Below are 17955 nucleotides of genomic sequence, written 5' to 3'. Positions count from 1 at the left end.
TGGAACCATTGTTCTCCATCTCATTTGCAAGGAGAAAAGATATATCGAACTGGTTAACATTAAATAACAAGGACTTGACAATTACTGTACAATAAATAAACCATGCTCATCCTGATTCACGGACCAAATAAATTCCCTGGTCCATTAAATCAGAGAAACATACACCAGAGAAAATTCAGGAAAACAAAAATATTCGATAATACAAAAATTACAAGCTACACAGGCAGCATCCTCAAAACTGCCAGCGCAAAATATTCGATAATACAAAAAATTACAAGCTACACAGGCAGCATCCTCAAAACTGCCAGCGCTCTAGTTGCACCTCTGCTTCAGTTAGGTCTTTCTGAGCTTTCTTCCTACGATAAAATATTGGGCAGTCACGACTGCAATAAGGATAGGACATCAATGTAAGTATAAAAGAGATAGTAATTGTAAAAATAAAAAAAAAAAACATCCTATTAATTAAAAACAAATACATGATCACACAAATGTTACAAAATACATCCATAATGTAAATTTAAATCATGTTATGAAAATGTAATACTATGTAATACTTGAAATATAGCATTCAAAAACCTTGTGCAAAGAACATCTTGGTGCAGAGAGCCTTGGCACCGCTGACATTGTGTCCATAGTTTACCAAAGAGCATTTCTAATTCCCTCACTGACATTGATCAAATATTAGTGTCATATGATAGAAAATCTAGGTGAGAACAATAGACACAAGGCCTACTTTAAATTCTCCAAATAAAGAGTAATGGTATTAGAATACCAGCTTACCATTTGCAACTGTTTTCTGATACAATTCTGCTTCTCTTCCTTTGCAATGTGAACAAAGTGTCTGATCTTCTTTGCTGCAATGGCAACATGAAATCAGGTAACATCATGAATTTCAGTATGAAGCAACCTAACCAGACATTCTTATTATAAGAAAGCTAGACAGTTTCTTACAAGGAGAGCAGGCATGGGATCATGCAACCTCATAGATTTTTCCACATCAAAAAGATGAACCCTAGTAGCTTTCTAAAGTGCCAAACTGAAATAATAGTTACTCTCAATTGTGCACTACTATAAGCAAGGAAACCACATGCAGGAAACCCTCTACTTGTATTAACTAAATACCTGATAGGTGTTTTACAACCAATACAACTGAGTTGTTTCTTGACAAATTTCATAATTCCACTATTTGAAGGAGTTGATATGGAAACTGCTCGTGTGTGACTACCATGAAGAAGCTCCTTGCTTGCATTCTTCAAAATGGGCTCAAATATTCTCAACAATAGCTACAGAGCAAAAACAGGCACTAATCAAAAACACTTAGCTGGAAAGAATTACTATCTATCAAGATATATTTGAAACACAGGTGAAATTTTCAAAAAGAGCATAAACAGCAAGTGATGATGCTTTGGTCTTTCACCTTGCTCAGTTGATTCTCCAGATAATATTGTGGATCAATAGGGATGTTATTCTCTAGTACGTAAATTGGATCCTCAGATTTCTCATATGCCTGAGCCCAAGTAAACACATTAGTCATTATATCCATAATCCCTCTGTAAATTATGCCTCCAAATAAAACATAACAAAATAATTAAAATAATCATTTTTTAGTGCAATATCGAGACTTATGCTAAGCACAAAAGGGGTTAATTATTACCTTGGCACCTTTTGCAGCCTTTATGATGACATATGGAACACGATCACCCACAGTTGGAGCAGTTGCAGCATCCCTCTGTAAACCAGGGGCAACTTGGCTTTAAAACACAACAAAATAATTAAAATAACCATTTTTTAGTGCAATATCGAGACTTATGCTGAGCACAGAAGGGGTTAATTATTACCTTGGCACCTTTTGCAGCCTTTATGATGACATATGGAACACGATCACCCACAGTTGGAGCAGTTGCAGCATCCCTCTGTAAACCAGGGGCAACTTGGCTTTAAAACACGACATCAATTTAAAAAATCCAACAATGGACTCATTGTCAATAAAAAGAAAAATATTACAAGAGTCTTTAGATGCACTGCAGTAATAAAAATAGAGAGATAGGATTGAAATGGAACCAGAAGGCATTGCACCATTCATTATACTTGTTCTGAGAAGTTATTTCCAGTATTTACCTTCTGCATGCGCTCAGCTAGTTCCACGTGTGCTGCCTTGACTGCATTGTCTTCTCCAGTCTTTGTCAGACCCTGACTCAACAAAGAGATTGTTAGCACAGGCAAACAACAATGCCCTTAAGAATATGCTGATAGCCTTGATAAAGGATATGACCTGCAAACATCTGTTTCTGCCGCAGCTAAACAGTAATCAATTTTTCTCAGCATGAGATTAAAAATGCAGATATATTATATATTGTCATGTTTTGATTCTCTTCAATTGTATAAGAGCCTCCCTTGACACTTCTTCCTCCCATTGCTAGCAGTAAATATTGACTGAATCCCTTCCAAGTACAGAATGTAGGGAGAAGAAACATGACAGACTTAAAAACGAAACTTCCATGGCCTGCCCCAACTAGGTATATAGTATATACTTCTAACACTTGAAACCAGGAATATGTAATAAGTGACTTGCTCGCAATGTAAATCTCCTCTTCCCCCTATCATATTTTATCCATTTCAAAAGTAACAAATGGTCAAACAAATTTGGTCATAAACATGCAGAAGGATTCATTGTTCTCACCTTAGTTATCACCAAAAGTGACAAATCCATTCTGTTCATTAACAAGTCAGAAATAGTGTTCTTGACATACTGCACTGCACCAGGTATGTCACGATCAATGAGTATTTTGTGAAGGCACTCTGTAACCAAGTTCTTCACCAGCAGGCAATTGTCCCTTTGCACTGTTTCAATGCCTGTTGATATGGAATATTTAAAAGATTAGGAATATTTAATAATTAAGAAGGTATCAAATAAATTATTTTTCTAAGAGCATTTTGAGCCTTCACAAACACTAAGGCCTGTCTTTGAAACAAAAAGATCAGGTTTGTCACCTTTAGTATCCATTTTGTCATAAGCATCTGGCTTTGTCCACAACAACCCAGCATATCTTTTCTTGCTGGTCAACAAGAATGGGTAGTATATTTTTTCAAATTCTAGTTTAATAGGCTGCATAAAAGCATATGTTAAATAACACACTGATTAGATGCCAAAGATGCACCAAACAGATGCAGATAAGCCACAGAAAAGCATAACTGATCATCTCGTCCTGTGCATATTTACAAAGATCTCATGGAAGTGGAATGTCAAAAGAAGATTAGTTTTAAAAAGAAAGGTGATATTAAAACATTCATCCCTACAAAAACATCATTAACAACTCTAGAGGCTTCACGGATATTTAAAATTCTTGACACTGTACCTTTGTAAATGTACCACTAATATAATCTGAGGCTTCCCTCCCTAGCGTCATGGCCTCTTCTATATTTGGTACACCAAACTGTATCATAACTGAATCTATATCTCCATATACAACCTAGATTCAAATATAAAAATATAATATCAAGATTTACAGCAGAAATCTTGGTTAGGATCAGATCACCCATTATGATTTCAAGAACTTGGATTATCACCAATACAACAAGTGTACTTCCTGTCATTACTGATCCAGTTCAAAGGTTACAAATGCCTTTAGTTGCTAAATAATAGCCTACCTCAGCATTGTACTGGTAACCACCAACTATTGTGAACCTTTCTTCAACTAGCTTCTTTGTATGCTCTATCATTTGACGGCCTGACAGGTGGAAAAAAAATGAGATGATTAATGATATGAAATTTTAAAACAATACGTAAAATCGATATTGTCTGATGGAATAGAGAATGTGTCAAAAGATCAAACTGGACTTGTAATCAAAATATAATAAGAGGGCCTAAGCATATCATCTTAGTTGTACAAGTACACATGACTAATTAATGCAATTCAAGAACTCGATCTTATTTGTACAAGATTGTCAATTACAGTTCATACCCTTAACATTATGCCAGGAGGAAGAAAAGAATTACATGGATATAATTGATGCCCAAAAATAATCAATGTGAATGGCTGATACATGCATATATAGAATAAGAGAGGACTGCAAGCATCTCTATCTTGTAAGTAAAAGAAGCACCCATAACATTACAACTAGGAAAAACAAGGGGAGAATCAAGGTGTCCATGGATTTAATGTTTTTTTTCCATGGAAGAACTGTGAAATTACCATAGCTCGTCACACTCGACGAAATCTCCAAATAGGGAAATTTCCCAACAGTGGCACCAGTAAACCCATAAACTGAATTCGCACTTATCTGCAAGTGCACACAGTCAAAACTATTTTATGCGTTTCACCAGCATACCTAGTTTTACTTTTATTCCATGTCCAAGCCATAATTAATACAGACTTGACAAAGCTGTAATTACCTTCAAAGCCAATTGTCGGCCATCCAAGACAGCCTTTTCAAAAGGATCTTTAGCCTCCTAAACAAGATTACAGGAAGTTAAAAACTGAGATGCTAAGTGGAAAAAATACAAGCATGTAACATGAACATAGGAAGCACTTACTTCACCACCTTTAGGTCTGCCTTGGCTCTTTTCCTGGCAGCCAGTAACTCTTCTAGGATCTCTGGTAATATGCCCTAGGAAACAGGAAAAAGAGCATTCAATTTAGCATCATCGAAAATGGTCAGCATATGATGGTTAAAAAGTAAATAATGAAATAAGTATCAGCATAGTGTTTGACATGCAAAGACATTAAGGTCTTAGCATCCTACTTTACTTTTAATCCTTTCTAGTAGCATAGCTTCTGGTGCCTATGTTAGTGTTACAACGGTACAACTGTGCATTATACAGCTGGGATGACTAGGACAGTGTATTGGGATCTCATCCACATAGCAATTTGACTGCTAAAGTCTACCATACATGTTAGGGAACCTATCTACTTTTTGTACATTGACGAATCAACCAAATCTGAATCTGAATCTACTGAAAACTTCAAAATATGTATCATAAAAGTAGCCTAGGGTTTATTGTCCATTATCCAAAACTTCTTCAGAATCTCAATTGCTTACTTACCCGTGTTCGAGGACCAGCTCACCTCAACTCAGCCAAACCTCCAAGACCAAGAAATAATACATGTCAACTTCACTTGCCAGTTTCTTATTGCACCATGGGATAGAGTTTTTTAAACTAACTGTTAGGACCAGGTAATCTACATACAACACAAATATAAGCATATCAAATTTATCATAATCAAACAAATAATAAAATTTAGGACCTGCAACGGTCTTAGTGATGCCCATAATCTGTAAGTACTCATAAATCCATGAGTACCAAGCACAAGAGGCTACTTTAGCCCAGAAAGGGACTTCTTCAACTTGCACACATGGGTATCCCATCCTAACAAAGATATTATATTTGAACCCAAGCTGAAACAAAACCATGAATCACTCTTCCTGCCACCTGCATCTCTGGCCCTGTCAAAATCCACTAAAGCATGCAGCAGCTCAAAGCACTGTGCCAGTGTGCCCTTTAAGTACCTCGCATACCTCAGACCATGGAGCATATTTGCAGCAACCTCAGCTCAACCATATATTAGCAGCCAAGCTGGACAATAAATTGGTGTCTGAGCCCCCCTTGTTTGTGAGACAAGGGATCTCATGCACACAACAATTTGACTGCTAAATTCTACCAAATATGTTAGGGAACCTATATACTTTTTGTACGCTGACGAATCAACCAAATTTGAATCTTAATCTACTGATAAATTCAAAATATGTATCATAAAAGTAGCCTATGGTTTATTGTCCATTATCCGAAACTTCTTCAGAATCTCAATTGCTTACTTACCCCTATTCGAGGACCACCTCACCTCAACTCAGCCAAACCTCCAAGACCAAGAAATAACACATGAGGTGTATATCCTTCATGTCAACTTCACTTGCCAGTTTCTTCTTGCACCATGGGATAGAATTTTTTTAACTAACTAGAATTTTTTTAACTAACTTTTAGGACCAGGTCATCTACATACAACACAAATATAAGCATATCAAATTGATCATAATCAAACAAATAATACAAGTTAGGACCTGAAACAGTCTTAGTGATGCCCTTAATATGTAAGTACTCATCAAAAAAACAAAGTATCTTCAAAATTTGTTTTGTTGCACACATAATTAGTTTATGTTTGGACCCTCACAACCTAGTGCGCTCCTTAGAAGCTAGAGCGATGCACGTTCAAGTTATTAAAATTTAACACATATCAATCCTTTTTGTCCTCTTTTTGGGAGGCGCTACATTAATTGTGGGTGTGGAATGCTCATCACATTGAACACCCTCCTCATTATTTCTGTCTCCCATTCGCTGAAATTCAACAATCTGCCAAGGTTCAGGAATGACTATTGGATGATTTTGTGCAACAAGCAAATCATCATGTGCTTGTATCTCCTCCCCATGCTCACTCCCAGATGTTTCACCTGATTCCTATACACAACACACTTTAACTTGTTATAATAACATTAAAACCTCCAATTGATTTATTGCATTATTCATATAATATTATAAACAACTAACCTCGGATCCATAACCAGTAATTATTTTTTCCCCTCGATTTATCATGTGTTGGCGAAGACCTTGGGAACCATGTAATACAACATATTTTAGGTCTTCCTCTGAAGCTTCCTTTTGAAACTGGTGAACCTACATTAACAAAGATAATCATATCTATAAGGTAAAATAACTAATAAGATACAATTAACTCAACGTGACCATGGTTACTTTGCCTAAAATAGAAAATATAATAGATGGAAATATCACTTACCATACCACCACGAATACTATTATATCCACCAGAGCCTAATTTGTGAGATCCAATTTTTGACACCCTAGCTTGGGTTGCTTTTCTTGTATCTCGTAGGCGTCTCTTAGCTCCTCCTTGTGCAGATGGCGTATAGTTTGGATTTCTGAGGACTTTCCTCTTAAACTTGGCATCTTTCATAAGTTCATCCCACGTCACTTGGTCTCTGATCCAAGCTGGACGTGGATACATCAAGTTTTTTGTCAACTTTGTCCTTAAATTGGACCTCTTTGAGTGCATGTATTTACTTGCAATCTGTAAAATAAGTTCCTTATCAAATCCAGGATTACCAAATGCTATTACTACATCTTTAAATAGTTCCTCCTTTTTGGCATTGGCTTGTTTCCTCCAATCCATTTGGATGGTATTTCCAAATAATTCTTCTGCACGACGAAAAATAAAGTGATAAAATTTCAGCCCTTTTTCATCCTTCAAGACATTTCCTTCTGAAGTGAGCAAGATTGTAACTTCTTGCATTCCTTTTGTGGTCACCGATGATATTGTTGTAGTCTTGGGGATTGAGGAAGGTTCCCTTATAGATACATTAGGCACTGTGTCACTTACTTCCTGCATTTACAATGAAATTGTGGAACTATTAAGAACCCAACCAAAATATGAAACTATTTTTCATATCTAAAATAATGATCCTAAACATAACAAATGAAATTATAAAAAAAATAAAATAATTTTACCTGTTGATCTGTTGCAGGAGCTACACTCTCCAACAATGACATTTCCCATAACTGAATTTGTTCAATTATTTCTTGTCTGATTTGAACATTTGCAGGAATATCTGGTAGGAGCCTTAACATTCTTGTTTGTGAGTCTATAAGACTCCTCAAAGAAACTTGTTCTGGTCCTGGTGGGAGAATGCTGACTAGACCCACATTTGATGTAGAGGGAATGTTATGGGGTTCTGGTCTAGGTGTAGATGGCATAACATGACCCTCTATACCAACAGATTGTGTAAAGGGCATGTTATGGGGTTCTGGTCTAGGTGTAGATGGCATAACATGACCCTCTATACCAACAGATTGTGTAAAGGGCATGTTATGGGGTTCTGGTCTAGGTGTAGATGGCATAACATGACCCTCTATACCAACAGATTGTGTAAAGGGCATGTTATGGGGTTCTGGTCTAGGTGTAGATGGCATAACATGACCCTCTATACCAACAGATTGTGTAAAGGGCATGTTATGGGGTTCTGGTCTAGGTGTAGATGGCATAACATGACCCTCTATACCAACAGATTGTATACTTGTTGGAGTCACCCTAGAAACATCCTGCAAGGCACAAATATAAATAATAAGATGGAATAACAGATGAATAATGTTGAAATATGTAACTAGGTTCGGTCTTCATAATGACATATCTAATCACAATTCTATGTAATTTATGTAAAAAAAGGAAAAAGAAGATTATTTTTGTTATGACTGAGGCATGGGTTTCATGAACACATGAAGAAGCAAGTCCCATTATAGAATGACAATATCTCGGAAGACTCATTAAAAGAAGGTCATGAAGGTGGAAAATGATCAATGAAATGTAGTGTAAAGTTGCAAATAATCATGGCAACCAAAATACTAATCAGTACAGATAGGTGTCCATGAGGTATGTATAATAATTTTCTTTTAAAGGGTCCATCATAAGATGTAGTAGGGTTGAATTTATGGGTTTATATTTTAAGAAATACCCTAGTATTTAGAAACCTTAATCTTAAGGTATTTGTTCCCTATGATTTGATTTCTAGGGCATGGGATAAACTCTAGAATGACATAAAGGGAAAAGAGTATGATCTAATGTTTGAATTTAAGAAACCCTAAAAAGGCCTCTTGATTACATAAAAACCCTAAAAAAGTAACTTGACATCATGTTTTGGAATAACATATTGCTTGGGTTACTTGTTAAAATAGTATTGTATGTACAAGAAGAAAAAAACAGATGGGGTGATCCATTTGAAGGCATGATGTAGCTCTTCGTAACACCTCATAAATCATGGAGTCGTTGTGCAAAAACTTTATTAAATATATGCCCTAGATTTCTCAACAAATAACATAATCAAACTCACATAAATAAATGGTTGAATCTTACATCTTGCATAACATTAGATGTATATGGGGGCATTAACGATCCCTGCATGCCAACATTGGTTGTATTGAGGGGCATAAATGAATCCTGCATGCCAACAAAATGCACGCTTAGTAAAAACACAAATATTAATAAATATATATAGTGAAATAAGTTAACTAAATGCACAAAAATATTGAACAAGTTTTACCACTATCATTACCTTAGATGTTTTATAAGGTGTTATAGGGGTTGGAATGACTTTAGCAATTGCCTGCATTCCACAAACATAAATTAGCATAATATAATAAGGAATATAAGATAATTGAAAATATAAAAGACAATATTCAAGCTTACCTCATGCATCATCATAGCGGTGTCTTGCCCTCGTGCATTTGTTAACATTTCCATGAAAGTAGTGAATATCATTGAACCCCCATGGTAGCATCAGTAACACCCATGGGTACATTCTTAAAAAAACACATAATAACATAAAAATAAGAAAACCTTGATCAAAAAACCGATAAGAAAATAGAATCGGTAACACCAAATATGTGTTGAGTGAGCATTGAAGATCTGTCCAACACTTTGAGGCAAGCTTATCAGAGTGTTCTGACAAGCATTTAACTAGTCACAAACAAACTTTTGAAGTATCATTTTAAAGTTAATTTCTAAAAACAAATCCAACCTCTAACTAAATCAACAACATAAATAATACAAATACCAAAAGCAACATAAGCAACATAAATACCTGGTCTGCCATTTTGTATAGAATAATGTAATAGAAATCTACGAAGAAAAGTTTGTGGACACTCGTTAGGATCATTACATAAATAAATGTTGAAATATATGACAACGTGTAAAACCATAAAATTATTCTAAAATATGTTGGTTTAAACTTCTATGCATGTAATACTAATTTCATTGAGGAGTTCTCTGGATTATATTACAAAGGGTAATGCACTGTCTTAAATTGTTGTCGCATAATGCAAAGTAATCTCTGTAGAATATCTCCTTGCTGCCTATAAACATTACTTCACTATCTCATTGCAGCCACAATCAACTCCAAACCAGACCTTGCTTGCCTCAAAACCCCAGACCATACCTCAAGATGATTTGCTGCCACATAAAAACCTTAGGGGTGATTCGTTGCCACAAACAATCTGTGAAATCAACATTTGAAAAGCAATGCATATGAAGCATATTAAGCATGCATGGAAACTACTAATCGGAGTCCAAAGAATTATTATGGTAGATGAAGCGATATGGTGTGTTGCCTTAGAAGAGCACCAATATGCAATAAAGAACCCTGAAATATGCTTGGAAAATGAAAAGACATAAAATAATGTAGAGCACTGGTGGCAGAGAGGGTATAAAAACTCAGAATTATGTTTAACCCTCCAATATAGTTAACCACACATGGAATAAGTGAATTCAAATGAATGACAATGCAGTGAATGCCCATGAGCTCTGGTTTCATCAATTCATGAGTAAATGTTGGTGTGGGATTAAACCAAATAATGCCAATTTCATGCCTCATACTTCTCAAAGACCCAAGCTACAAATATCATGGCTTGGTATTATACCTATGCGCAGATTTATGCAGATTTGAGATGTTCAGAGGAGAATCAATCATATTTCCATAACACCCCTCTCGAACCTATTTCATGCTAACGAATTAGAGTCTAGTGCCAAACACATGATCACATATCCAAGCAAAAGATCATCCCAGTGCATCTCCTAGAATGGTGGATATCAAGTGACTCAAACTAATGAAGAGAAGCCACGATTTGACTCCAAGACTATTGAAGATTGGAGAAATTCACTTTTTCGTGTTGCAGACATTAGTGGTTTCGAGCTGGAGGCGTGCAATACTGGGTGAAAACTCAACCTTCACTATCAGTGATAGTATTTTATGTTTGATAAATAGACATAGACGTTTGTTTCTCACTGTTATATTTATTTTCTTCTGAATAACTAGCAAGGAGCTGCTAGATAAGGTGGTTAAATGTCTGTCGGAAATAGTGAAAAAGCCAGAGTTGCCCGTGGCCGACTATCCAACAGGCTTGAATTTTAAGCTTCAAGATTTTGAAGAGACAGTCCTATTGCAGCAACAGCAAAGGGGGAAATCTCAGATATTGGGGATAGTGGGGTTAGGTGGCGTAGGAAAGACAACTTTTGCAAAACATTGAAAAAAGATGAGATTTTAACCCTGTTTTTCATGTGGCCCCATACCTTTTAAAATTGACAAATATATTTGGTGTAAACATGCTGAAACCTTTGCACTACTCTACTAGGAATGGAAAAGAGTATATATCAAGACTATTACATACAAAACAACTAGTACCAAAATGATAATGTTGATGTCACTAAGTTCTAAACATTGAAAATAGATACAATGAAAAGACAAGCACCTAACTCAATCAATATTTCCATACTATTGAAATATATGTCCCCCAAATCTAGACTAGATGACCTAAATTCACTACCCAGTGATAGATAGAGAAATAGGTACTTTGAGGCCAAATGTTTTAAGAAAAAACTAGATGATAACATGGGTAAAAGTATGGAGAATATTGTGAACCCATATGTTAGAAAAATGAGATAGGGAAACTTGTAGTAGAATTAGTGTTGGTAATCTTCCAGTATGAATGTCACTAATAAATTTAGCTCCGATTGTACTCAAATGTTTTTATAAATATCCTCCATAATATTCCAAGCAATTTAATAAAAAGTTTTGAGATCAGAACTAGTTTCAGAAATCAATTTCAAGAGACAAAATCCAATAGTCCTAAGAATAAAAAAGACAGTCCAATTCCTTCCTTGTATTTGGGGATTAACACTATCTTCAGGTTGAAATAAATTTACATTTTTCCAATTCCCAAGTGAAATTTCAGATCCATGTTAGAAAATTTGTAAACTCAGATACATCTAACCAGTATGATGTTTGCACCAAAAGAGCCTAGGTTCCTTCTACAACATTCATGGAAATGAGATGAGCCATCATCTCTTTCATGGCACATTAAATAAGGAAACCAACACAATCTCATGTAAATCAAGATCTAGAATGCACCTAGACATAGGAAACTCGAGGATGAATATCTATCTTGAGTTCACACAAATGGTCGATGTATGCATTATTGTAACTCTAAATATCCAACCTAAATTTAAATAGATTTGGCTAATGTATATGTTAATTTATAGAAATGTACTTCAAAGAAAACCCAAGTGCCTAGAGAGGGGCTGATGACATAAAATTGAAAACCCAAATCATGGTTACAATACTTAAATATAAAATGCTATGTTGTTTAGTTTGAACATATAAAGGAACTTACAAGCATATCTTGCATGAGAAGTGTGGGAAGAGGTTTGAAAGAGGGAAATATGGCATCATTTAAAACAATTCTTTTCTCAGAAACCACTGCGTGCAGATTGTTGCATCTTTGAAGCTCTCCTCCTTTCCATTGTCCAGAAAACTTCATAAACCATTTTTTCCATCTATACATAACCATCCTGAGAGACGACAATAAAGATGGGAATAGACCTTCCATGTACTACCAACTTCAATTCTGCCCATTTTGTGTTGAACTCATGGAAGACCGAGAGGCCACAAAATTGGTGCAACCTAAATTTTTAAAATGGGTTTATGAGCAAACTACAGAAAAACCCACAACAGATTGAGAATGAGTAGTTATGTAAGTATAAAGGTCCCCAGAATACAAGGTTCCCATTGATAAACAAAACGAAACCTCAATACCCTTCGAGGGGCCAATAATAATGCAGAAAAGCCACCAAAAATTTAGATTGAGATAGTAAATTGGATTATCACAAATTTGTCTCGTAATCCACGATTCAACTGTAGCAAATTATAAGTTTTTTCCATGGAAATAAATCGAGTACTACTGGAAACACGAGAAAGAACTTGTTGACTCAACAATAAGGTAAGATGAACAAAACACATCCAAAAACAACCAACTCCATCGAAACCTTTCGAGAGGACACACGGGATTCTGGGGGTGCTGCTGGTCTGTAGTAGCATATGTAGGAGGATCAGCCTCGTGACATTTTTCTAACATTTCCCTGAAACGTTTCATGACCTCCTCATACTTATTAGGTGGATCAAAGCCGTGGAATTTCTCTAACATTTACCTGAAAATCCTCATGATCTCTTTATACCTATTGAGCGTAAAATGGGCCATCATTAAATGATTAAAAGTCAATGTACTCAGTGTCATCTCAACCTCGTAGATGGTTTTCAGCATATCGAACCAGGCTTCCATGTCCAACCTAACAATGAGTGCTCAAAACTATGTTATATGTAACGAGATTCCATATAACACCAGGTTATTTAATAAATTTACAAAGAGAAACAACATTATGCCCTAATAAACATTATTGCCCTAAATTTACACTCAAATTCAGGACGAAAGGGTTAAATGTCTGTCGGAAATAGTGAAAAAGCCAGAGTTTCCCGTGGCCGACTATCCAACAGGCTTGAATTTTAAGCTTCAAGATTTTGAAGAGACAGTCCTGTTGCAGCAACAACAAAGGGGGAAATCTCAGATATTGGGGATAGTGGGGTTAGGTGGCGTAGGAAAGACAACTTTTGCAAAACATTTCTTCAATATGAAGAAATCAGATTATCACAGATCCTGCTTTTTATTTGAAGTTAGAGATAGTGCAGCTAAAAACTCTTTAAATTCGTGGCAGAGAATACTTCTTAAGGCCAACATCTTTGCAAGGGAAATACATCAAATTGAACGGAAAATACCTATGGAAAATAAACCCTTTGCTGTCTTCCTTGAAACTTCTAGCTCAGCTTCGAGTTCCTTTGCAAAATAACAGTGAAAGCCCCAACATATAAAAACTAAAACAATTTAGCGCCAAAAAGATTTTCGGCCTCTACACCAAACAAGTTTCGGTGGTTTCAGCGGTCTTGTTTCCATTTTAAGATGGCCTAGCCCGCTGTTTCCTGCTATTTCCCGCGTATGTCTCCCACTTTTCATAAGAATGAGGGTCTTAATATCTATCTCCCGCCACCCACGAACGAATAAATGAGTATGTACTCTGCGGCCGTTGGGCCTCGTGCCCTTAATGCCCATCACAGAAACCCTAGTCTCGTGGCTTTAATAGATCAATAACTTAACACAAGCGCATTCTTGGCAACAAGACTGCAATTTCATAACCAAAACCAAAAGTCTGAAAACGAGGAATTATTCCTCTGAGTTCGGCCCAGTCCCTCTGAGTTATTATAACAAAACCCTCAGCCTTAGGCCAGAGAAACCTTTTAAAAATACATTACAGGGATAGTATTCCGTCCAGTTCACAGATGAAGGATGTTAACTAATATCCCTAGCCTAGTTCGACAAACAAACACATACCTGGTAGTGGGCGCCAAGAAACTGGTAGACCCAACCGCAATTCGGCATGACTCCGAAGACCCACACCATAGCCAACCAGGGCTGCACATTCAAGTAGAAAACAAGATGAGTATGTGATGACAAAACAAGAGAAAAGCTATAAAACTCAGAAACTATTTAAGTTTAACACCTAAAACGAATATGCGCTTACCTGAAGAGACTATCCAAGCTGGAAACCCTTTCTGAAAACAGAGACTGTGTCTCAGCGCACATCGTGTTGTACCACTGAAAAGAACCAATTTCGAAGGCAACCAGAAGTGGGCAACTTGATCAAAGGCAAACTGTGGCGAGGTAAAGCAGCGGGTAGAGAACCATAACAGAGAAAGACAGAAGTGAACCATTTGAGGACTCGACAGACTAACCCTCCCGGCTCGACAACCCTGGGAGATCACCTCAAGACACACAATGTACCAGGATCTAACACCACGACCGTTGCATTTGGAAGAGGCATCTGCACCATAGAACCGATCCATATTCCCACGGAATGATTCCAACTGGAGGCTCCTTGCAGGCAGTCGAACCATGCATAACCCTAGGCATACGACAACCAGGGTACCAACTGGAGGCTCCTTGGCAGTCGAACCATGCATAACCCAGGGCTCTTAATACTTAATATATTTTAATTTAAATCTTTTATGTTAAATTTATTAATAACAAACATATATTTAACTTAATTTGATTTCTTATAGGTTTAAGAATGTTAAATTCCATAAGAATTTTAAAATGTTATGTTATTTTACATAGGTTAAGGTTCCGTTTGAAGTTGCTTTTTTGAATTGACTTATTATTGATCTACTAATTGTTGTACTATAGGTAGTGTATCTATTTTATAGTAAGTAATCATTGTACTATAGGTAGTGTCTAGTAATTTTTTAAGGAGCATTCATCAAAACAAAGAAATCTAATGAACCATAATAAATATCATATTTATTGAAGGGATTTTATCATCATAAATTACCAAAATGTAATTTGAGTGACTAATAAAATTCTACTATTACAAATAGATAAAAAAAATTCATTCCACATTCATAAACACTTCAAGGTGGAATGTGCTATTCTTTAGTAATTACACCTTATTATCTTGACATCTTTACTTATGTAATGACTATCAATCCTTCACTCTTTATTTGATTATTGTGATTTATTGTAATTGTTTTGCATGTAGGTAAATTATTTAAATAGAAATGCCTCCAAAAAGGAAGGGTCAATCAACTAAATTTTTTTTATGTATATTTTAAAACATCAAAGACTTATAATGTTAAAGATATTCCATATATACCTCATTTGAATGATGATGCTAATGAATATATGAATGAAGAGTATTTTGTTGATATAGAAATTCTTGGCAATAAAAAGGAAGGACACGATGGTGGATCTAGTAGTTCGAGGAGCCTGCCCATATAAATGAGCGAGCCAAGAGAACCCAAGAGGTAAAACGGAACTAATTGATGTTCTTTTACAACTGTATTACAAAAATTAAAGGTAACCCCCACCGGTAGTGAGCAAGCTTGGAGAAGCTAACCAGGAAGAGGAAAAAAATAAATAAAAACGAAACCCTCCAGGTCCAAAACTGAAGAAACCCTCTTAAAAGGCAGGGCAAGGCAAAAGCACTGTTAACAAGCAAACCCGAATATCTCTCCACAGCTCAGTCTGTACAGGGGACAACATACCCGGAGAGACTGCTCGCTCCATATGCGACTGGAATGCTGCCCCACCTATACAATCGATAGCGCTTTCCGGTCTCACCGCTTCCAAAACCTGCGTGAACCATTTACCGAAGTTATGCGGCCAATTCCATAGCAAGAAAGGAAAACGAACTTCAAAGAAGAAGTGCCAGAAAATAGACAGGGTAAAGTTTATCCACCTGAAAGCGAGCAAAGTAGACCAAAATCCAAGGTTGAGGCAGCACCTGACTTCCTCAGTATTTGCAGACAGCGGTAGGCCTCCAAGCTTCGACCCGAGTAACCCACATCCAGAACAGGAACCCCAAACCGAGCTCCGACGTCAAGGGGCAACAAATGAACCCTCATTCCTTGCCTAGGAGATTGATAACCCGCCAGGAGCGCCTCCAGCCATTCGATGGAAGGGCATGGTTCCTCGCCGTCGATGAGTGAGAGGATCCCGAGGAAGACAGACACGTCTGCATTGCCCATTAAACAACTTCGCAAAGAGGATTATTCCCATGGGACAGTCGGGGTAAAGATCGAAGAGGAGAGTTGTGTTGTCACACTCTGAATAAGTGAGGATGCAATAGATTTCCTAGTGTTCACAAATATGTATGTTTATTACTTCATCTCATAACTGAAATCTCACAAGAAAATGTGACACATATGTATCTAAGTTGGGGCAAGAGGAAATAAAGAAATTGAATTAGCCAAGAGTAAAAAAATTGCGACGATATAGTAGCAATAAAGGTTATTTTAGCGAACAATATAGTACCAATACCAACATCGTTCGACAACCTGGTAATTGGGTCTTTTGGCTGAAGTCTGAAAGAAGGAACCAGTGAAGTACATTGGTCAATTGGAGGAGCACCAAGGACCACACTTTTTGTCAATGGCACCAAAACTACCATTGAAAGTACATCCAAGAGAAACCAACATACCATGGGGAAATAAAATATCCATCTTGCATATAAATAATATGTCCAGTAAAGACAAATAACATAGTGTGGAAGACAAATATCCACACAATCAAGTTAATCTATTGTGATAATTTGATAGTCATCCAATATATTTCATAGACTTGTGAGTAGAAATTGCATTAAAGGAGTCGAGAGGGGTCTCCCTTTGTAAACAAGCATCCGTAAGACAAGTCATGACCCAATGTCTAGCATGATTGAGTGGGTCATTGCACAAATCAGGACACAATTTTCTTACATGACGAAGTGGAGATAAGTTCTTATTAGTTAGAGGAAATTATAAGCATGCAAATATAAGACAAATAAATACACAAGCTTCTACTTGAATAAAGGATTTATATTATGTAACGCCCTCCTCCCACATTTACCCGAGATAATCGGTCCACCGGGGTAAACATGTGATGAAGAGTTACTATGATATGATTAAACTCCCTAAGTGCAGTTAAGGAAGTGGAACCGACTAACCAACTCTTTATAGACCTCCCTCAGGTGCTACAAGACCCCCAGGAACCAATCCACTAGTCTCGGCGCCCAACCCTTGAGTTAACCTAGCCTTTCAACCCTATCCTACATCACTTGGTCTATGTGACACTATACCCTACATCACTACATAAATGACACTTCAAGTGATACCTGTAGCCATTATTGCAGGGAAGTTAACTTTTAAAGTGATAATATCTCTCTCTCTTTGTGTGTTTTGAGATAAGTTGATCGTATCGCTTCGATAACACTCAAGGTGTTGGGTTCATCTCAAGTGATACCCATAGCCATTATCATAAGGAAGTTAACTTTTAAAGTGATAATATCTCTCTCTCCCTTTGTGTGTTTCCAAAGAAGTTGACCCCATCGCTTGGATAACACTCAAGGTGTTGGGTTTGTTACAGATGATATTAGAGCAAATTACAACATTATCCTAGTGTTGGAAATAATTAGGCTTAAAGGTTAAAAGTTGCTATGGTTTTTGTTATGGTGATGACTTGTAACTAAACACTAAATTGATTGC

At 36.6% G+C, this 17955-nt stretch overlaps 1 protein-coding gene across 1 annotated transcript; it reads right to left on the bottom strand.

The window, feature by feature from the left end:
* Positions 1 to 240: 240 nt before the first annotated feature.
* LOC149202870 (DNA polymerase delta catalytic subunit-like) lies at positions 241 to 7016 on the bottom strand. The gene is made up of 17 exons (XM_089401712.1): positions 6789 to 7016; positions 6542 to 6667; positions 6266 to 6451; positions 4543 to 4608; positions 4394 to 4450; positions 4194 to 4281; positions 3649 to 3728; positions 3357 to 3470; positions 2992 to 3106; positions 2681 to 2853; positions 2119 to 2190; positions 1839 to 1913; positions 1418 to 1507; positions 1123 to 1283; positions 781 to 854; positions 577 to 664; positions 241 to 383 (listed from the first exon to the last, which is right to left on the bottom strand). The coding sequence occupies exons 1-17, from the start codon at positions 7014 to 7016 to the stop codon at positions 296 to 298; spliced, it is 1881 nt and encodes a 626-aa protein (XP_089257838.1). The 3' UTR covers positions 241 to 295.
* Between the last annotated feature and the right edge of the window lie 10939 nt (positions 7017 to 17955).

This window comes from Pinus tabuliformis, chromosome 2_1, assembly GCF_031772625.1.
Source record: "Pinus tabuliformis cultivar Carrire ecotype Pingquan chromosome 2_1, CPIR1, whole genome shotgun sequence".
In the NCBI taxonomy this organism is placed as follows: Eukaryota; Viridiplantae; Streptophyta; class Pinopsida; order Pinales; family Pinaceae; genus Pinus; species Pinus tabuliformis.
The sequence above is the reverse complement of the archived record's forward strand: the minus strand, read 5'-3'. Positions and strand labels throughout refer to the sequence as shown.